This window comes from Rhodnius prolixus, unplaced genomic scaffold (assembly GCF_049639745.1).
Source record: "Rhodnius prolixus isolate KJV_2025 unplaced genomic scaffold, Rpr scaffold_8, whole genome shotgun sequence".
Classification (NCBI taxonomy): Eukaryota; Metazoa; Arthropoda; class Insecta; order Hemiptera; family Reduviidae; genus Rhodnius; species Rhodnius prolixus.
In genome coordinates this window covers 2,497,648-2,519,914 of record NW_027411593.1, presented here as the reverse complement: position 1 = coordinate 2,519,914, position 22,267 = coordinate 2,497,648, and the positions used below count along the sequence as shown (strand labels likewise).

Below are 22,267 nucleotides of genomic sequence, written 5' to 3'. Positions count from 1 at the left end.
AAAGTGGGACGCTAGTTCAGTAATCTAAGGGGATTTCTGAAAACGTTGAGGTAGTCAGACAGGTTGGCCTAATTAGGCGTTTATCCTCCATCATTATTGTAGCTATGTTAGCGGGGTCTCTGGACTTGATTTCTAGCAGTAACTGGCTTCACAGCATTGACATTCATGGCTAAGCTCAGGGGGGGGGGGGGTCGGCAATCTAAAAATCTCCGATGAATGTTTGTATAAATACGGATAATATGATGATACTGTTGTTCATTCTTTTTGGTGACTGATTCATAGTTTCAATGGGATTGAAAAAATAACTGCCATTTCAGTCTAGAAAAATTTATTTTGCCGAGCTTTCGACCTAGGGACTATGAAGATGCCCCTGGGCTATGATAGGTCCCCTGAAGATGACCTAGTCTCTAGGTCGAAAGCTCGGCAAAATAAATTTTTCTAGACTGAAATGGCAGTTTTTTTTTTTTCATTCCCATTGAATGATGATACTATATTCCCCACGAACTTGTCTTAGACTCTGGGGTTAAGGAGACAACTTCACGTGGTGGGTCTCACATCGGATCCATGCTGCAGTGTTCCTGAGAAAGGGAAGGAAACTCAGGACAGATTTAGATCTTTGCTCGCTTGTGTAGACTGAACGTGGCTTTGGTCCACATAGGGATGTTTGTCCTAGACTCGGTCTGTGGTTTTTGTTTTGGTGTGTTTTAAAGTGCCCAAAGGGACTTCCTCCATTCCACAAGGAAATAATAACATGACTGCAAAGTATGGGATGGTACTGAAATATCATGGGAGGTAGATTGATCTGCAACACGTTTCCATCACGATTTAACACTTCAATACTTAAAAAAAATGTTTCCAGGATGGCTCACAAGGAAGGTTACGTCAGCAAATGTAAACGTAATAACCTGCTGCCGAATAATAATAATAATAAAATTGAACCAAACTAACAAAATCTAAGGTAATTCTACTGCATTAATTCGTCGCGTGACACAACTTTTGTCACGATTCATTATGGCGTAGCGAACTAATTTATGGCACGTTAAACGCTCGATATAACACGTAATCGTTGTTTTTTTTTGCCGCTATATTCCTTGAAATTTATATCTTATTTTAGTCAGAACGATTAAAGCTGATGTGACGGGCGAACAATAAAACCAACAATGTGAACTTTTAAGAGATAAGCGTTGAAGAAACATTAAATGCAAAGCCAATGTTGGAAACAGTTTCAAAGAAGCGGGTCATGCAATCTAGTGAGCGAGAGAGTAACTATGACAGATAAGTTCAGGATCTTGCTAGAATATATGCAGAATAATATAAATAATAAAGAAATTAAATAAAATAGAAAGCAATGATGAAGGGAGACTGCTGCCGGTACTGTCAAATTTATGACTTAAAGTGTTTTTAAAGAGATCTTGCTTGTCTATCTAGAGTGGATTTTATTTATAATTTTTAATGAAGAAAAAATAAAGTTTTTTATTATTTAAACTGTTCCCAATTACCTAGTTGATTTAAGGGAGATCTTGCGATAAGAAATGGCGGATGCAAAAGGAGATTTATTTATTAATAAAGGATTAATTATACATTATTTATTAATAAAGGAAAGAATTCATTTATTAATTTAGGCTTCGGCATGTCTTTCGTAATTTGTCTCTCTTTTCGAGCTGACTTCCTCTGACCGATAACTATAGTGGAGGATATACCCTCTGTTGGCATCGGGAAAGTTTTAATACCAAACTGCCGACTGCCCGCCCTTTCTCTGGCTTCCTTTGAAGATGGGCATTCTTCAGAATATCGTGAAGGGCATTAGGCATAACGAGTGATCATCCAGATTGCCGGTTCCCATCGCACTTTATGGAATTCCCCCTAGTGAGCGTAATTCCTAAGGCTCAATAGCCTGCATTATGTTAACACTGCACCAGAAGACTGTCTTTATCTCAGTCTTCTGGAGGACAGGGAAATAAGCATAGATTCGCCTCGAATAAGAAAATTCTTTTTATTTTTTTTAACTGACTAAAGTTGGTAATTACTTTTGCGGCAGCTCCCGAAACAGTGTTGAATAAGAAGCGTTTAAATATTAGTTAATTGTTCTCAATAAGCACGTATTTTTTTAAATTCCCAATTTTCTCGCTAATTTGTACCCTTTTTCCTTACATTAAAGTTTGAGATCAATTTAATATTTAAAAAAAAAAACCTACTATAGCGATAATGTAAGATGGCTATTCCTGCAAGAATGTCAACCCACTCGACATAAGCAGCCTTGCTTTTAAATTATAAGCGTACAAGCAGAGCAATAGAATGCTTCTTATTTGCAATGCACATGTTTCAAATTTAATCTAAACCTGCTACTTACTCCTTGGTTCTGGATTTGTAGAAATGGCCACCTTGTAGGTTTGCTCACCGTAGGTATTGGTTGCTGTCAACACATACTCCCTTTCCACGTCTTCTTTTTCTAAAGGATTTATTATCAGCACTGATTCCCAATAGCCGGAGCCCTGAAACAACATTCTCTTTAAAATTTAGTCAAGTTCTATTCAAGACGGAGAGTGATGATTGTAAGGTAAGGCGAAGAATGAGGCTGCGTGATATTTGGATTAGCAGAGGAACTTTTAGGTACAAAAGATGTAATTCCATAGATTTTTAGAAAGCCTACATTGTAAGATAGAAGGAACTATAGTCTGGTATACTGCTCCTTTATTACAAACAGATCGATTTTTTGATTTTACTTGGTCAATATCGATATATCTATTTCTATACACAAATGAATCAAGTCATATTACAGCCATAACTGAATATTTTAAATTTATTTTTAGGAATTCTATTATTTGTATCAAGGAAACTATGTGAAATTAGGCCCTACTGGTGATTGAAACAGACTTTGAAAAAGAAAAACATTAATGATGCGTTGGGAAACCTCTTCTGAGCCATGAAGATACACTTAGGTGTTTTCATCTGCATGACACAGGTCGTTTCTTCAGAAGAAGATAAACGGATTTTTCTGCGGGTACTTGCTGCGGATACTGTAGGGGAAAGTCTACTCCTTAGCAAAGAGTTAAGGGGAAATTTTGTTTCTTCGATGGAGGACTTGCTGAAGAGATTTTAACCATGAATTCTCTCTTCAAGAAGTGTGTCTAAAAGTGGCACTACTTTCAATGAGACAGTTCGAAACCTCCGCATAGTCTTTCCTCGGGCGGAGACCTGGAGAGAAAATCATTTTGATCACAAGTTACGATTTTCCATACGGTTTTGAGACTGTAGAATTAGTCCCTAATACTGTTTGCTCATGATGTAAATGAAGGCAATTCAGTCATAACGTCAGAACATGTTGAGTAAAACGTCACACTTACCTTAAGTTGATTTTCAGCAGCTCGAAGCACCTTGAAACGCCCACTTTCGTCCGTCTCGCCTTCATGTATCCTCAAGTCACCGACCATCCAAGTCAACGAAGGCTTTGGAAAAGCGATCACTGTCACAGTGACTTTTCCTTCCTCACCTTCGACCAAGCCAAAATGTTCCAGTGGTTCCGGCGATGGTTTTGGCCCGACTGTTTTGGCAAAGATTAAGAATTAAGTTCTAACGTCAAAAAAAAAAGAAAAAAAAAGTGTCCCTATGATGTAATTACGTTAAATCGAAAGAGGGAGAATATTTTGAAAAGTACATTTCCGACCGCCTTTGTGACATTGCTGTAACAAGTTAAAATCAAAAGTACGTCTTAAGGATTTAGACGCTAGAATGTAATCCGAGCCAGTATCGGATATCATGAAAAGCGTCTCCACAATGAACTTTTTGTTTAGTGATTTGCTTTTCAACGATGAAATTTGCCTGGACCCGGGTGGCTTTTCAGAAGTTTAGAAACAGTTTTTTGGATTCCAATCCACTTGCGCCTTGTTTCAAGTGAGAGAAGTGTTTTGAAACCACATTAATGGTCATTACTCGCCGGAACTAAACGAATAAAAACGAATATAGGTACTCACAAAAGACAGCCAGCTGCCTTATAGTAGTGTCTTCCTTACTAGACAGCAACATGTGTCCGGCCACACACTTTAACGCCTTATTATTGTCAGACGCTCTCAGCTTCCTGGTCAGGGTCTGTTTTATGGTGTACAGAGAGTCTTTGGGCGACACTTCTTCAGATGGTGAAGACAAACCGTCCGTTATCTTTGATTCTCCTACAACAATTATTTTCAATCTTTAAAAGTTACTTTCCATAGTTTTCAACATTAAAAATCATACAAAGCAATGCCAACCATTATTTATTCTTACTGCCAATGTATGCAGATATAATGGTCCTTGTATTGAAGAATTTTTAACAGAAAAAATGAACTTACCGATGTACCAAGTAATATTGGCAACTGGACGTCCATTTCTGATGGTACAAGTGGCGGCGACTTGCTCATTCTCCAGGTAGGCCGTTCCTTTCTGCGGCTTGGAAATCGACAATTCAGGTGAACTGGGTTTTCCTAAATTTAAATCAGGTATAAACAATAGGAAATTGCGTTTTCGTGTAAGAATGGTAACGAATTTTTATATGTCTTCATGTTTTTTTTTTTAATTTATTCAAATATTTGCAATACAAATTTCTTCTTAAAATTTAATTCTTAGAGACTTTTTAGTTAAACAACAAATCAGTTATTATGTCGTTTCTAACCTTCGTTTCGTCCGATAATTGTTCGTAAAAAAGTAATGACACTGGCAACGCAACGGATGTTAATAAAGTAGAATTTGGGCTAAGTATTGAAACTCAGGTAAGGGGCTCAAAAATTCTCTACCAGAGGAAGGCCTGAATCCAACGATCCGACTTCAAAAGAGACCATAAAAACCTAGTACCTACAATTGTAATACCTATTCCTAAATAATGGACTGGCAAACAATTTATGAAGCTTGAATAAGAAGGCAGAATTTATAGGCTAACTCACATAAAAAAAGGTTAGATATTAAATTATTCTGATCGTTTGAAATTTTGAAATGAACAGACCACCTTAAATAGAATCGCGTGAATTTGGAGCTTCATCAACAAAGCTTGTGGCACAGGTTGGATGCTTTTATTTCTTTCAGTACACAAACCAACAAATACTTAATAAGAAAAAAGGCCTTTAATAAAGGTGCAGTGTTAGTTTTTAAGAAACTTACTTTGACTATCTGCGCGATGTTTTCACAACAGCGAATGACTAGACTGTGAAAGTTTTAAGAGATCTATATTACTAGTATTGTACTCACTGGCGACAATCAACGTCATGTTCTGCTTAGAAGTGAGCGACTCTCCTCGCGGGGTCACCGTACAAGTGATCAGACCATTGTGCTTGTTCTGCACGACCATCTCCATACCGCAGAACCCACGCTCCAAACCTTCTCCAAAATACTTTATTCCCATGTAGGCCGGTTTTGACGGACTCAAGCTTAACGTCGGCTCACTTGGTATATCAAAATAACATGTTTCTAATGGTTCAGCCACCTGTTTAATAAAACAAAGTAACACACATACATTGCATCATCACTATTTTGTAAAGGTTATAAACTGGTTATGATTAAGGTTATGATTTTGCAAGGACTTTGTAACCAAGTAGAATATCAGATTACTTATTAAACTTAATTCAGAGTTATTAATAACAATTGCAAAATAAATAAACAAAATTTAGAATACCAGCCGTTACAAAACACTCTTTTCGTTTAAAAAATTTTAACACAGCCCTTTAGAGCTGGCTCATTGGTTAGATTCAGTCATTTAGTCATTTCTCTCAATCAGTGTTTTCCATTGTTTTTTCACAGTTAAACCCTGATACAATTCCTGATTACAACAAATTTATAAAATGATGTTCAAGTTATAAGGATTATTGGTATTTTGAGCTCAACAGATCTTCCGATATTTAGAGCTGGGCTCGGCTCTCCAAGGCTCATCAAAAGAACAATGAAAGCTCCATTATGAAAGAAGGATGTTTAAGAATTTTCAATCCTCATCAGATAACCCAACAGGTTAACCTTACTTCACGAAGACATTATTTAGAATAAGAAGCAGTGAATAAACAAATAGAACTTCATATCAGATTTAAGTTAATTTACCCGGCAAAGTGCTGTTATTTTCTCTCCTTCCTTTGCGATCTGCAACTGTGGCTGTACTGATACGCTCACTTCAGCATCGCCTGCAACAGAAAGTTAGAAGAATGTTTGAACAAACTATAATCCATATAAGTAAACAGAATTTTACAACAAAAAAGAATTGTGCATATATCAAATATCTATATCGTTGAAAATGCGGTTGTCCGCAGTGATGGATAATATTTAGCAGAGTATGGGAAGAATAGCTGTCTTCTATTAAGTGCACCACGTTCTCAAAATTAAGTATCTACATATATGTATAATATTTATTTGTTTATATATGTATATAGGTTATAACCTATTACAAAGAAGTTGTTTTTTGTTTTTGTTTTTTATGCATATAAAAGTTCCCAAAATAACTAAAAAACAATACTACAATAGAAATAAAACTAGCACTTCAATCACTGATGTACAAAACTACGGAAATGAAAGAACAAAATAATTATAACAATAATAAAAACAAAACTGGAATAAAGATTGAAAACCATCATAGTTACTCGTATCAACTGAACTTCCTGTACTATTCATTTAATAAAAATGATCAGAGCTTTAAAACATTTTTTAAATACTTAAAGACTCTATAGATATTATTCAGATCAAAATTATTCGCTATTCCTTCCATTTCCTTATTTACCTCTTGATTGTTGACATTTAAATCTTGCCTGAAAACATCATACACGGGGCATTCTAGAAACAATAGAGCTACTTATGTATGTATATTCTCATGTTTTTCATCGTTACAAAGGGTACAAATTTTTTTTAGAGTCAATTCTATATGTAAATTTTATTAAAATGAGAACCTGCTATTCTAAATTTTCTAATATAAATCTAACTGCTTGAAATAAAAATTGGTTGTATGGGATTGGCTTATTTGATGATTTAAATAAGAAGAGCGCTTAGTAAAAGTAACGAAATTAGAACCCATCATATGTTCGAAATCAGAGCTGATTAAATGCTTTTTCTATTTTTCTAATATCAAGTTAATGGATGATTTTTTCTTTTAAGTATGATATTTATCAAAATTCATTTGGAAACTTTTTCCATGAAGACTGATTTTATAGAAGGAGGTTACATCTAAAGTATCATTTTTTTTTGTGAATTCTACAGGTTTTATATCTTCATTTATCGGTACTGCTAATTAAATATGATACTAAAGTTCTATGATTGCGGGATAATTCATGGAATAATGTCCCGTAAAACTAGGAATTTTTTTGTTTTGTTTTATTTCTTTGGCATTGGCTTCCGCCATACAGCCAGCATCGTCTAGATGCTTATCACTAGAATATCACTCACTCTCCATTCTTACTTATAAATACATTCGCTTCATACATTCATCCCTCTACTATATACAACTATTTACATACAAACTTACAACTAATGGTTGGATCAGTACTCTATATTCCTGCCTTCCTTATAGCTTAACCGAAATTAAAATCACCGTAATCTTTCTCTAATCATTTTCTTCCATTCATTCTAATCGGCTATAACTTCTAAATACACTCATATTTCTTTGCTAGCTCTGCTATAGACTTAAGCACATAGATGTTGGTGGAGAATACTATATCTTCGTAGCGAAATAGTGCATCTAAATACCTGTATAAGTCGTCAAACATTCGTTTCCTTTCTACCACATAACGTGGACATATCCATTATTATATGTTTGAAATCCTCCTCCTCATTGCAATCTACGCAAAGAGGAGAGGGAGGACCTTTTGTTGATCCTGTGAAGATACGATCCGCACACCGCGTGGTTCGCTCTCACTCTGCTTATTGTCGTAACAACCCATTTATTAGTGACAGTTCCCTTAAACCATGGTTGTCTAGGTAACTGATCTACACCTAGTTTTATAGAATCTTCCTTTATTACCATTACTGTAATCTGTCTGGCCATTTTTGTAGTGCTGCTTTTGCAAGTATACACTTGATATCGGTTGTGGTAATTTATAGTTAGCCATTTCCCTTCTAGGAAAATTGGCAATAACTAAACATTGTAGGAACGCTTACGAATTTATTTATTTTTTTAAAATAAGTTTGAAAGTTGTAAGTAAAGGAACAATTAGTTTGACTGTGGAAGTTCATGTAATGCACGTGTCTGCTCATGCTGTGTACTGCAAGGATCATGCAGTGGCCCATCTCCCCACTCTTCTCACATGATTATGACGAAAGTGACACATGTTTCAGTTAACACATACTGTAGTCATGCATTACGCCTTTTTTATTTTACACTAACACGGTTTCCACGTGTGGGCGTTGTGTTTTTGTGTGTTTCTAAGCGAGCAAAGAACTCCTTTTATAAATTTCACGGCCTGTTGAAGTTTACTCACTTGAATAGTTCCGGTTTGCCGCACTGGACACGCAGACCACTTCCTAAGACCCAACCAGGGCTTCAACATACGCACATGCACGTACGCACGAACATCTCTCCCACCTTATTTACGACCCATCCCCCAAACTCTTTAATATAGTTTACTTCAATCACTAACACAAACACAACCATTATATTTATTACTTTACCTCTCTCTACGTGACGTCACACGGCCTTACCACGTTCACCGCAGATAAATGACTAGGCCTTACTATCACCAGCAGCAGCAAGTTAAAGCGCGCGGTCCGCCAACTCATTCAGTCTTCTTCCTTCCGGAAGCCGCTGCCACCACCACCACCATCACACAGGAGTAATTCTCATTTTCTGACTACAGCCAAGGGGTTTAATGTACTCCAAGGGCTTGTTTTAAATGATGTGGCAAGCAGCCCTGGAGCACCCCCACTTAATGGCTGTATTACATGGTCTCCTTTTTAAAAAAGGGACCCAACTTCAAATGAAGGTTTTTTCTCCCGCCCTTCCTGGCTTCTTCTCTCTTTCACAACCCTTGTAGCCCTTCCTTGAACATTTTCTCTGCTAGTTATTACTTTCACTTGAGGCTCTTCTTAATTACTAACAACACTCACGAGTTTTTCCTCTCTATTTTTCTTCTAAAACCGAGAGATCCTGGTATATTTTTAATGTGCATTAAATTAAAACCAAACTGCAGTTCACTTTTAATTACTTTATATTCTGAATGCTCACATCATTTAAATGACCACCACCATACCTACACTAATGACGTCTTTCTCTTCTTGAAAGCATTTTCACAATAACCAAATAATTTGGTGTGTATACACTCGCATGACTTTCTCACAGTCAGAATTTTCTTCCTACAATTTTCCAGAACGCCCCCCCAAATCCATTTTGTGAAATTATGGATGTAGACTTCTTTTTTTTTTTTTGAATCTTTTATTGGAATTTACTACTGCAAAAGGTTGTTGCAACAAGCAAGTGTGGTACCTGATAGCAAAAAATACGTGAAAATCACGAGTGGAGAAGGCACCCAGTGGTGTCTCCCTTGTAACGTGCTCTTGCTATACTGCTCTCACGATAAGGAGTAGATCACGAGGCCATCTTCTCTTCAATCTCCTTAGAGGATTACCTGGTAATGTGGTGGAAGATAGGTGTTCAATGAGAGGGTTAGGATGAGCTGCTGTAGAGAGGAATGAAATTTGAGAAAACGAGCGATAGCAAGATCTTTAATGAAATGGATTTTGAAGGATCATCATGGATATTGAGGTTAGATACAATAGAGCGGAGCGTTAAGAAGTTTTCGAAGTATTTTTGGACTGTATAATGTCTGGAGGCGTAGTGAGTTGGAACGCTTTGTCGATCCCCCATACTATGGATGCCGTATGACCAAATGGGTCGCAGTAACAGTAGATATAAGAGTCTTTTGTTATGTAGGTTAAGTTTCGAACGTTTGTCAAGTAGTCTGGCGAGAAGTTTTGTAGCGTTGGTTAGTTTCTTGTCTTTTCAGTCTAGTATGGGGATTCCATGTCAATCGTTTGTTTAGGTGCAGTCCAAGGTAGCGTACTTTGAGGCAGGTTGCAATAGTGTCCTTATCTCGAAGCACCTATGAGGTGTTGCTGGTGGAAACCTGATGATCTGATGTCTAATTTTTTGTGCCATCCAAGGATACAATCCTTTAGCTTCTGTAAGATTTTAGAAAGTAATGGGGGATAAGAAGATCTGGCGGAAGGAAGTTAAATGTTGTTGTTATTGTGATCAAAATGAATGTCTTTAAAACACGTTGCAACTAGAAGCTTTGTAAGATTACATCAAAGACGAATATAATATTATGAAGTTTTGCACTGGTTTCCGGAAGATAAAATAGGTGCCATTACACAGGAAGTTAGCTAGTATCGGAGAACATTTATTCTATTGGCTGTGGCATTTGTTATCTCTTTTGCACTCACTAACTCTCATCCTCTAAAAGTATATTTATATAGAAGCAGCTGACCAGCCAGATACTACGTGATAAAGGAAGCAGAGAGGAAATGTGATAGTCTGTGAGAGACAAAACAGCAGGTTAGCCAACTGTTGTTATTAAAAGAAGAGATTGCTTCACCTACTTCTAAATATATCCAAACAGACCTGATATTATATCCTCTTGAACAACTCTCCTAGCTGACAGTTTTAATTGCATTTTTATTACTGCAATGAAGGTGACACTAATTGAACAAAATAAAAATCTTTTGTGGACACTCACATGACATTCTCTACGCACCCCCCCGTAGTTTAGTAAATTAAATTTTGTATATACTTGGAATTTGTACGTTTGAACAAATAGAGCACTGCAATGGTATGTGCGTTAACATTAAAGGAAACTTCTACGAACTGTTCGCTAAAAACCGAAATAGCACTTCATGTTAGCCAGTGTCCTTCAAATTTGGATTTTTTGGTTGCATATTTAATTCTTATAAATATTTAACAGTTGTTGAGAGTACTTTAAACGGAAATGGAACATTAGAGGAACGTACAATCACCCCCTGTGTAGAGAGAAGTACACTAGAAGGGGATTACGAGAAGAAAATGCTTCAAATAAGTAATGCGTAATAAAAATACCAAGTCAGAAGAAAAATAGTAGCAGCCATTTTGAAGAAAATCCCGGGAAACTGGAAAATCGATACAGTTAAGTGGCACTTCCGCATGGCTGGTAGTCAAATACCTAAACCGGATATAAAATTAAAACTTTCGGGGAGTTTTTCTTTTCGGAAACGGTGCACACACCTAACCGTTCACACTAATTCGTGAAAACCACTATTTTCTTTTTGGAACTCATGAGATACCACAAAACGGTTATTTCCGGTGAAAAACTTGATACAGGAAATTCGCCACGATCACTCCCCCTTACCTAGAACTGAATGGAAAACAACAATAACATGCAGCAACAAAAACAAATCAGCATGTAACCTGTTTTCGAGGAGTTGCCAACATAACTCGTGGGGGGGAAAAAATTACTGAATGGGAAATTTTTGTTTTAAAGTTAACAACTGCCCAAACTGATTGTATTTACTACATACACAAAAAAATGAATATATCTTTCTAAAAAAAAATGTTGTGTATTGTCGGCGGGGGTCAAGAAGCGTTTGCACAGATCGACAAAATGATGGTATAATTTACTGGGAATAATTTATTTTTCCATTTGTATAGAAATGACACGGCTGACAGATCTGGTGAATGGCTGAAATAAAATTGAAAACCTACTACAAGGCTGAACTGAATGGCTGCTACAGGGGAGCTCTCTACAGGGCGATTCTAACACTTTCTTGTTATTCCCTCTTAAGAAAGAAATTTCTTGTATAGGTCGTACACAGTTGGGGATATGTGTTAAAGGGGGGCCCCCGACCCTTTTGTACGATAAAATGGTTTTTACAAATTATACCCGGAAGTAGGGCTTTTTTTTTTCTTTTTTTTAAAAAAAATTATATTATGATTTAAGACGCGTCAACATCTGAGCTTATTGGCACTGCCTACCTACGGACAGGGTTCTCTCGTTAATAACAACACTGTCCATCACCGGAGCTGTAAGAAACTGCCTAGGAAGAGCCAGCAACTGGATTCAAACCCGGGACCTCCGCGACCGGGAATCCAATACGCTAACCGCAGAGCTAATCCCTTCCCTGCAGTAGGGTTTTTTTTTGGTGGAAAAATGGGGCCACCCCATTAAGTATGGCCCTCACTTTCTAAGATTTGGTGGAACAAAGGAGATAGCGCCTCCTTCATGACTCATGACGGATTGTGCGAGATTCTTTGCAGGTTCAAGGGGGTAGGTTAATGGCCGTAGGGCTTGGAAAGAATTTCCTTTCTTTCCTTTAAAGGTTATAATATTCGAGCCGCGGGTCGGACACTGACCCGCGCAAGCTTTTTCACTGACCCACAATTGCTAGGCAACCATTTGTTTGTTTACGCGGGTTGATTTAGATTTTTCCTAATTGTGGTGGATAATTTATATTCTATCTGTATTTTTTTCAATCACGCGTTGACACAAAAGCAATTTAAATGCTATCTATAAACCTTTAGTTTGATCATTACAGTTCTAAAAACGCAAATGACGACAAATGCTTTTGTAGTATTTGAAATAAAGCAAAAGTGTTTACAAAATATGTCAAATAAAATGTATAATTTTACTCATATTTTGTTGGTTAAAAAAATCGACAAACCAAAGCAAATAACCATATTTAGATTTTTCTTCAGATAAAACACACTTTTGTTCAGGTTTGGTTCAGTTATGTTTTGTAAAAAAGAGACTTCCATAGCCACTTGTTTCGTCCTCGTTTTACCCAGTTAAGCCAACTGAATTTTAAAGATTTTTAGTTTTGAAAATATTCAGTTTAAAATTTTTAAACTTAACTCTTGTGCAAATGGGCATTAGTGTGACCCAAGAGCTAGTACTAAAAAAAAAAAAAAATGAACAAAATTTGACCCACGTCTCAAAAATGTTCGCCACCCCTGCCCTAAGGCATAGGACCTAGGGCCACGTACTCAATAGCAAACCCACTCATCCTAATCTTGCATTCAGCGTTCACAATGACCGTCTCATCAGTCTTTTTACTGCCCCTTCTCTTAGATTCTACAAAGACAGGCACAGGAACTTGTCCCTTTTAAGGGACACACAGTGTGAACATTCCTCAAGGTTAAGGTTCATTTTGTTTTTTGGACTGAAGGGAATGGATTATTATCTTTTTAAATTTTTCTAGTATTTAAGGGGCGCCAACAACTGAGGTAGTTGGCGCCCGAAGCTTTTGTCAGTGCACTACCGGCCTCCGGACAGTGGTTCTCTCGTTTTACAGACAACACTGTCCATCACCGGACAGTGAGCTGTAAGAAGTTTCTAGGAAAAGAAAAATCTAAGGGCCAGCAGCTGGATTCGAACCCGTGACGTCCCTCCTAACCACTCAGCTAATCTCTTCCCTTATTATTATTATTTATAATACGTACAGTAAAACTCAAATCGAGTATTTCCGGTGGACCATCAATTTCAAAAACCTGACACAATCAAAATTTTCCCGCTTATCTCCATAGTAACTGTATGTAATTAAATGTTTGCCCTACCACAGCACAGAATCTAAAGTAAATATATACAAACAAAATAGATTATAAAATAAATAAAGAAATGTAAGAAACAAATAAATATTTAATTTATTTTGAGTAAATAAATTGAGAAGCTTAATGGAGGGCAAATAAGGCAAATAAACTTCATGTGTTTGTAAATGGAACCGAGTATATCAGAACGAAATTTTATATGTATATATGTATATTTAAAACATTATTCGAGAGTTTTACTTGAGTTATATTTCGACGGGCGAACACTCCATTTGCATAATTACCAATTTGGAGAAACAAACTACAGACACCAGCACGCTCTACCGCCGGAAAAGCCGTTCGTAATCTCTACGTCACACCGTGTTTACTTTAATTTGTACAAACTTTGTAATGTATCAGATTTTTTGGGTTTTGTTTTGTTTTTTTTCCATTTTCTCTTTTTTGTAATCTTTTTTTCTTTATAATCGCAATACTTACATGACCTTCTCCCAGCCTTTCTCTAATTTATTTTAATTTTTCATAGTGATGAAAATAAATTTTATCACAATTCAGAATCTGTAATTAAAGATAGTTGATTTCAACGTTATAATAAAAAGTAATGATGAAGAATGCGTGACCTTTTCAGCTTCCTTACAGAAAGAGTAAAAGTGATACCTTCTAATTAGCTTAGAGAAGTGAAAGGCCCGGTAGGGGTCAGTCCAAGTACAAGAACTACATAGAAAGTTATCATTTGTCTGTGGAGAGGGTAAACAACTATAACCACTCTAGGTCCTTTAGCTACCACTATAGAACAACTACAGCTTCTGCAGTTTAGGGCAGAAGAAATCGGTGGGAATATCAAGAGTTTTGAAGAAACCAGAAAGAATCGAATAAAAAAACTGGAACTGCTTCAACTTCCAACCTGCTATTCCCACCAAAGATCCAAAAGTTAACCTCTTCACTGAGACGTCACAAGATGGACGGGTGTTTCTTCCTCCGTTTTTACAAACTCTGCAGAGAACCCAGAATTTGTTTAGAGATGAGACCAACTTTAACAACAATGTCCAGAGGAGTGAACCTCCACGGGTACACCACCAGCATCTCCCTCTGACCTCTCTGGATGCTTGCTCTTCAATCTTGCCCTTGAGATTTGGGCGGCATAGTTACATTATTCTTCAGTAAAATTGGATAAAGAGCATTGGACGAGAACAAGCATTCGAAACCAACGAGTGAAACCTGGTGGCAATATCAAGAGACAACTCATCACCTCTTCAGTATACCTCTTCATAGCTCGTATGGCTGCTAAGGATGTTCGCTTCTCGGGGAGGAAAAACCAAGGACTGTGAGTTTTACCCAAGAGTCGCTCTCCAAAATGAAGAGTCTGATTAAAAGGACAGGTCTGGAGGGTGAGCTTTAGAGTGAGGGGAGCCACAATAGATCCAAAGTGGTCGCAGTGGTGTAGGCCTAGAGGCCGCCCTAGTCTAATCTAATACCTGGGTAAATGCGGTCTCGAAACATCCATGAAGAGAAATTGGATTTCTAAGTGTCTATATTCAATTCTACCCGCTTTTGCCCCGCCCGATGTCAACTGGGCAATAGTTAAGATCAAAGCATCTGCCGTGATTGGGAAGCCATTTTGTTCTTCCATCATCAGTGATTTGAACGACATGTGCAGTACAGTTAGTAATGAGTTTTAACAGTAATTTGAATAGCACACAGCTTAATAAGCTCTGAAAAATCCTCATTCAGAGCTTTCTGAGAGTGAATTTGGTCTCAGCCTCTTTGGTAACATTTAATATTACCCAGACCTGCGTGGATAAAAGAAGAACAAAAACAGGAAGTGAGCAAGCAAACAAAAGAAAGAAGATGCTTGTTTAATTTCCGGTGATATTCACACAGAAGTTCCCCCTCCCCGGGGTATGCAATGCTTTCTTTAACTCGCTTTATTCCGCTTATACATTTTCCAAAAAATACATTACTTCCGGTCGGTGCTTTTTAACAAACAAAAAAAAGACGTATTTTAACGTATATGTTCTCTTACTAAACTGTTTATTTTCCTCCGCGTATCGAAATGGGAAAATAATGTGACGTCAGAATTGGGCTTTCACCAGACAGAAAAAAATGACTTCATTAAAGTTTTCTCTGAACTTGGAAAAAACTATGATATTCCCCCATTATTCAGTTAAGATATTGAAGCGTCAGAGGAACTAGACGTTGTTGGAGCAGACTCAGCTGGGACTGGATAGCTGATGGAGCAGACTCAGCTGGGACTTCTATTTCCTTAACAAACCCACGCCTTCCTCTACTCCAGAGAATATTTATGGTTCCGCAAGTAGTTTTTACAACAAAGTATCTCCTTACTTCCCCTTGGCAAGATTCGCTCTGTTTTAGTGTAAGATTGTCTGAGAGGAGAGTTGGTTAGCGTGGTGCCCGTGTTCTTTCATCTTATAAGAGGAAAAAGGCACATATATGTGTAAGTGGGCTTCGCTTTTCCTTTTTCCTTATGTCCACAAGTGAAGGTACACAGCAAAGTTTACGAACAGTGGAAAGCACATCATAACATATACCTCCGTGGTGACCACTTCCAGCTAAACTTTATACTACTACTTCCACAAAAGTTTTCCCTTTTTTTTACATTAAACTTTTTTCCTTACAAAAGCTCTCCTTTTGAAGAGAAAAAGCTCTCTCTCTCTTTCCCAAACTTTACTGGAAAAAAGTTTGAAGTCACACAAATTACTTTGTTAATGTTTGCTTTTTTCTTATGTTCACAACAGATCTCTAGAATTATGAAATGTAAATGTTTCAACCATTTGGCAGTGTAGCCGCATACAGATGGAGTTGCAGAGGTTCTTAGCTACTTGACAACCAAGCTTCTTCTAGGAGAAAGTCGTGGGATCACGTTGGTCACTATTACATTTCCATAATCATCTGCTACAAAACATTTTTCGCCACAAAATTTAACAGGTGCATTCCAAAATCATGATTTTGCATCAGACTGAGACTCAATTACAGAGAAATTCGCACCTATCCACGTATCCTCGGGAGAGGGAGCTTTACCGCAAGAGTCGCCCTCCAGAATTAAGAGTCTGATTAAACGGACGGGCCTAGAGGGCAAGCTTTAGAGTGGTGGGAGCCACAATAGATTCCAAAGGGGTGTCGCAGTGGTCTTAGGCCTTGGGGCGGCCGCCCTAGTCGAATCTAAATCTAATCCTCATCTCTAGTAACCATCTGTGACCACTAGCTAGGTCAACCTCTCGGTTTTAATTTAAATGGAACTCTCATTGTAATAAATAATTACAAGGACTTGATTTAAGTGAAGTATAATTACCTACCTTAGAGCGGAAGAAGACTTGAAAAATGGTAAACAAAAAAACAGGAAGATATTAATGAAATAAATTAAAAAATAACCAAGAAAGAAGATAGAATGTTGATAAAAGTAAAGTTGAGCAAAATAAACGACTTAAAACTTCCAGCGACAAAAAGAGACTTTTTGTAATAGTGATCCCTTCTGTTTTTAAATTAACTCAGGAGTACTTTTGTCCTTTGATCTTTTTTTTTTACAATTTGTGCGTTGAGACTAGATGAGTTGGGAAATGGGAAACATGAGAAGAAAGGAGGTCGATAAAGAGAATGGGAGAAGTGAGAGGGGGCAGATTATGTGACACTATTCACCCAATTATTACTGACCAAAGTTTTGAGCTATCTCTTTTTTGCAAAGGAGCTGAAATTTTCTAAGATAGGGCAAGATGAAAAGTTCATGGACTTGACCACTGAAGTCACTGTTATCAATGAAATTCTGTTTTTGTCCAAAGTCTTAAAGTATACAAGGATTTCTTCTTTTTTTTAAAAAAAGTAGACACTTTGTATTTCGTTGAAATAGATAAACTGTAAGGGATATCGTGCCGACAAAGAATTCTTCATTTTTGATGGTTCAACGACAACAGGTTTTTTTTTAAAGATTTAGATGGAGAGTCTGTGTGCTTCTTCGATTGGACGGCATTAAACATGGTCCACATAAAAAAAGAGGTGTCCATAATGATGGAAAACTTAAACAGGAGCAAGCTCCGAACTTGGAAGATCTGCCATTAAAGGTTTATCAAAATGGTGGGACACCTTACATTTAAAAATGAATATATGTAGGTAAATTTAAAATTATTTTTGATATATAGCTGTGGCAACACTGATAAGTGTTTGAAGAGAGGGGATGATAGTTTTTGATGGGGTGAGTAGTCTTTGCGTGAACAGCTGGTGCTTTATGTTGTTTATGTATTTTTAAGTGAATAAACCTAACCTAACTTTAACTTGTGTTTGATTCAACCATTTAAGAAAAAGTAATAAAACTTTAAACTTTTCTCTTTCACGTAAACAAATAAATTGTAAATAAAAAATGGATAAGTAAATAAATTAGTAAAATAATTAAATAAAATAACGTATTAATAATGCGAAATTACTGTGCGTGCACAAACTGATAGATTCAAAAAAATAAATCCCAACAGATTTTCGATCATGATTTTGAGGAATAAAAAAAACGTGGGCCCAGAATTGAAACATCAATCAAAGCAACAGGTGGAAAGCTCGTGGCTCTGACAAAGCTTGTGGTGGCCAGTGGTTTCTGGGATGCACAAGTGGTTCTTTTCATTGATTAGTATTGCAATATGGTGAGTGTGTTTTATACTAAAGCAAAGCTTTTTAGACTAACCAGTTCACAGAACACGCTAGAAGAGCCAGTGATTACTAAAGAAAATTGTAAAAACTTTTGGAGAATCTGATTTCAGTTCATTCCATTTCAGCAGCTCTGATGCTTTGCAATGTGATTATAATTGAATATTCGAAGGTTTATAAAATTCTGCTGGAAAAATATTTTCATAAAAATTCATTTAGGGTACTTTTTGGATGGGAAATGGGAAAAGATAGATTTTAGTTTCCTCAATTTTCTTTTTAACTTTGAAGCCCACTATTACTCTATGTACTTGTATTTAACACTATTCCGGAAAACTTTGCTCAATTGGGTTTAACTGAAGGGTTTTTAATATTGAGAACAACCTTTAATAACCTTATAAATAACCTAACCTAACTGTAAACGCGTGAGGCTTACACCCAGATGCAGAGAGGGGAAGATGACGTAAACGTAATTTAAATCGATACGTGCTCAGGGGGGGGATAAATAAATACAAAGAAAATATTTAGTAATGAAAATGGTCAAGAAAACACTTACCTTTAACGCACCGGAAGCGAGCGCACACAGTATCCGCCAGGCGGTGAAGGATCTCTAATTAAGCGGTAGAAGAGAATAGGAACTATTAAAGAGCTTAGGTAAACAAGTGTGTAAAGATGTGTGTGTGTGTAATGTGTAGCTGAGCTCCTAGAAGCGTAAGAAATATTGGGGTTCAAGCCCAAAGAGGCGTATTAGAATTGGAAGTGAGGTAAGCGGAAGAGGGAAGGGTAATAGTGCACCAAGTGCACTAGATGCGGATGAAGCGAAGTGCTAGATATCAGCGGAAGTGACTCTTAGCAGGCTGAGATGAAGTAAGAAGTACACCAGCAGGCAGGCAGACTCGAGTGACGTAGGGCCGGAAGCCGCCGATGATGAAGTGTTGCGGAAGTATGAAAAGCTGTACTTGAAGCGGTGGTCCAGCGGACGCGTACTATATCTGATGCAGAGCAGGGCCAGACGTCGACTCGTTATGAAGCGGTATGGAATTGAGGAGCACTAACTTGTTTGCACAGAGTCAGCGGCGTACTGAACTACAGCAGACGGAAAAACCCCACGGGTAAGAGAGGATAGAGAAGGGGAAGGTTGAAACCATGGGAACTGAGAAATAAACAAAACCACAAAATAGCAGAAAAATAAGATATTGGCGGCGACAACAAAGGAAAAGATTAACGAAAAATAGCGCGTACTACGAAAATTGGAATAAGGAGAGAGGGAGAGAAATAGAAAAAGGCGAGATGGAGAACTGTCAAACGGTACCGCCAAGAAAGGATGGTACGCGGCTTAACACTAACCTTAAAATTACCTTAATAACCTTATAAATAACCTAAACTAATAACCTTATAAATAACCTAATAAATATTTATTTTAATTACTCTTTTGTTGTAATTAGTCTATTGTACGTATCTGTCCCATTGTAATTACCAAAATTCCCGTGTAAGTCCCGCTATATCTGAATATATACGAGTATATCTGCTTCTCCAGTTCTGGCTCTTAGTTTTCTGTAACTCAACCAACCCGCATAGCCACGTAAGTTTTCAATAATTGTAAAGAATTTCTTGTATTTTACTGTTTATTTTTTGTATTACTGATTTTCTATGTTACTGACTCTGTAAATTTGTTTTGTATTTGTAATATCCAGGCCCCCTGAAGAAGACAATATATCTGTCGAAACGTTGGCAAAAAAGACGAGTTTGTTTTTTATTTGACCGATTCCTCGCCAATCTTGAATCCTAAACTTATAAATAACCTTAAAATTACCTTAATAACCTTAAAATTACCCTTGATACGATTAGACTAATTTTGTAATTGGGTTCAAACCAAAAAACGTTTTAGTTACGGTGCATTCATTTAAAAAAAAAGAACCATTAGTTAAATTCACTTTTTCAAAACAGTATTTCAAGTGAATAATCGAAATCTAGCCCAGATTCGAGCCCTTCCTCTGAGGAAAGTAGAAAATAAACATGGCAAAATTTTGTAGTTACAAAAAAAACGAGAGAATCGTGTGGTCGATTTTATCTCCACTAAAATGTTAACGAAGAGAGAGAGAGGGAGTGTGTGTGAGAGAGAGAATTCATATAAGTTTAAAATTAATGCAAATTTTATGCGATATTATTATACTAACAAAACAATCTTTTGTATTAAATTAAAAATTACAACTTAGGAGATAAACTTTGTCTCTAAAATAAAGTAGGGGCTTTAAAATAAAAAATAAAAAAAGAAAAGTTAAGGGAAACCTGAAGTTTGACGGCTAAACAATCAGAAGCTAATTTCCCTTCACTGCTTCAAGTAAGGGATGAAAAACAAAGGGGAAAAACCTGCACATTTAATGGAAATTTATAGCCTTGACTTATTTTTGTAAAAAAAAAAAAAAAATATGATAAAAAGTATTATGCAAACAAAATAAACCATGAGAATGTTATAAATAACAAAAACATCTGGTGCAACCAACTCACAAGACTTATTACGTAATTTATCTTTCAGGAAACTTGGAATTTTTTACTAAAATAATTGATGACGTCAATACCATAAAACGAAATGGATCAATGGAAATGGTTTTGGGTGCGTTCCACTAAGCGTTCACAACGACCGCGGTTTTGGCCGCGTTCCACTTGCTTGCGAACGTTACAATCGAAAACCCAAGTGGAATGGGGACTATGGGGCGTTTTAATCGTTCATGTAAACATTACAAATGGCGACCTCGAAAATAAGTCAGAAGCTTGAAGAGGTTGTTTTTTTAATTTTAACCCCGTTTATATGCAGTTACAATAAACTTTATTAATTATTGGTAAAGTTGACTTGTATTAAAAATATATATATAATTCAATATTTTATATTACATTTTAATGGAGTATTTATAAAATTTACGTTTAAATAAAATTAAAATGTCTTTTGTGGCAACAATTGGATATTTATTAATAATGCTTTAGAAAGTTCTTTATCTAGTTCCGACGAAGAGTGGAATGCAATTTCACAAAATCGCAATGATGAAAAGCGAAAACTTAGGCCACGTATTATTAACTATCAAAGTGTAATTGATCGTTATTCAGTGATTTAGTATGTAAAGGGATAAGTAATTTTTCATTTTATTATTATTTTTTGCAGACTTTCGAGAAACAAATTCTATTATTTACATGAGATAATACTTTCATTTACTACATGATATAATTTTTTTCGGTCGCCATCTTTCCTTTTAAAAATAAGGCGCCAAATTTCTGAACGCCCACTTCGACCCAGCACCTTAAGGTGGGGGGCGTTGCGGGCTTCGCGTGAGCGAAAATAGTGACGTCATTAGTGACGTTTTCGCCACGACCAATATGATCACGGTCGTCAATTGGAACGGCTGAAGGTACATTTTGATCGTTGTGAGCGCTTAGTGGAGCGTACCCTTAGTAGAGTGGCGTGTGCCAGACAGGTGGAGAACCTAAATCCAGGCTTTTTTACGTCACAAGATGGCGACTGCATTCAAGTAAAAAGCTCAGTTACGATCCCCCCAAAAAAACTTTTTTAAATGTTAAGTTCAAACAAGACAGAATGTTAATGACGTAAAATTAAGAAAAAAAAAAAAGAAATAAATAAGTGATATCATTCTCCAGGCACAGCTTCTTCAAAGAACTGCCTCAATTAAACATTTAATGACAATTGGCAACTGCCCACACTGAGCATGTAGGCACATGTTCAAATATTCCGACACCCACTAAGTGGATCTTCTAACCAAGCATCTGCTGAACAAGCCACTTCCGTCACTTAATATTCTTAGTATTTATTTTATTTTTCTTTTACTTTAGAATAACTTTTTTTGCCTTCACCTGAAGAATGCCCCGTTATGTTGAAAAGAATGCGCGTAGATTTTTTTGTCAGTTCCAGAATCTCATCTACAAGCCAAGCTACTTGGTGAGAGTTAATGAGTTATAGTTCTTGAAAAGAAACTTTAATATCTGCTTGGAAATATCGGGAGCCTGGTACTTCCAGAGGAAGGACTAGAAGGTACATTGTTTAGGGTCTGGACGACGTAGGTCCTTTTGCTTTGGGCTGCACAATCGCACCTCTTAGACTGCATGCAAGCAGTAAGT

General features: G+C 36.8%; 1 protein-coding gene across 6 annotated transcripts in view; it reads right to left on the bottom strand.

The window, feature by feature from the left end:
- Fas3 (fasciclin 3) overlaps positions 1 to 22,267 on the bottom strand; it is a 491,319-nt gene that overhangs the window by 34,614 nt on the left and 434,438 nt on the right. For all 6 annotated transcript variants that reach the window (XM_074121337.1, XM_074121339.1, XM_074121341.1 and 3 more), the window contains exons 2-7: positions 6,055 to 6,134; positions 5,215 to 5,449; positions 4,326 to 4,457; positions 3,972 to 4,166; positions 3,345 to 3,541; positions 2,351 to 2,492 (exon numbers count right to left, since the gene is read on the bottom strand). In XM_074121337.1, the coding sequence (XP_073977438.1) occupies positions 2,351 to 2,492; positions 3,345 to 3,541; positions 3,972 to 4,166; positions 4,326 to 4,457; positions 5,215 to 5,449; positions 6,055 to 6,134 (981 nt within the window). The remainder of the gene's footprint in view (positions 1 to 2,350; positions 2,493 to 3,344; positions 3,542 to 3,971; positions 4,167 to 4,325; positions 4,458 to 5,214; positions 5,450 to 6,054; positions 6,135 to 22,267) is intronic.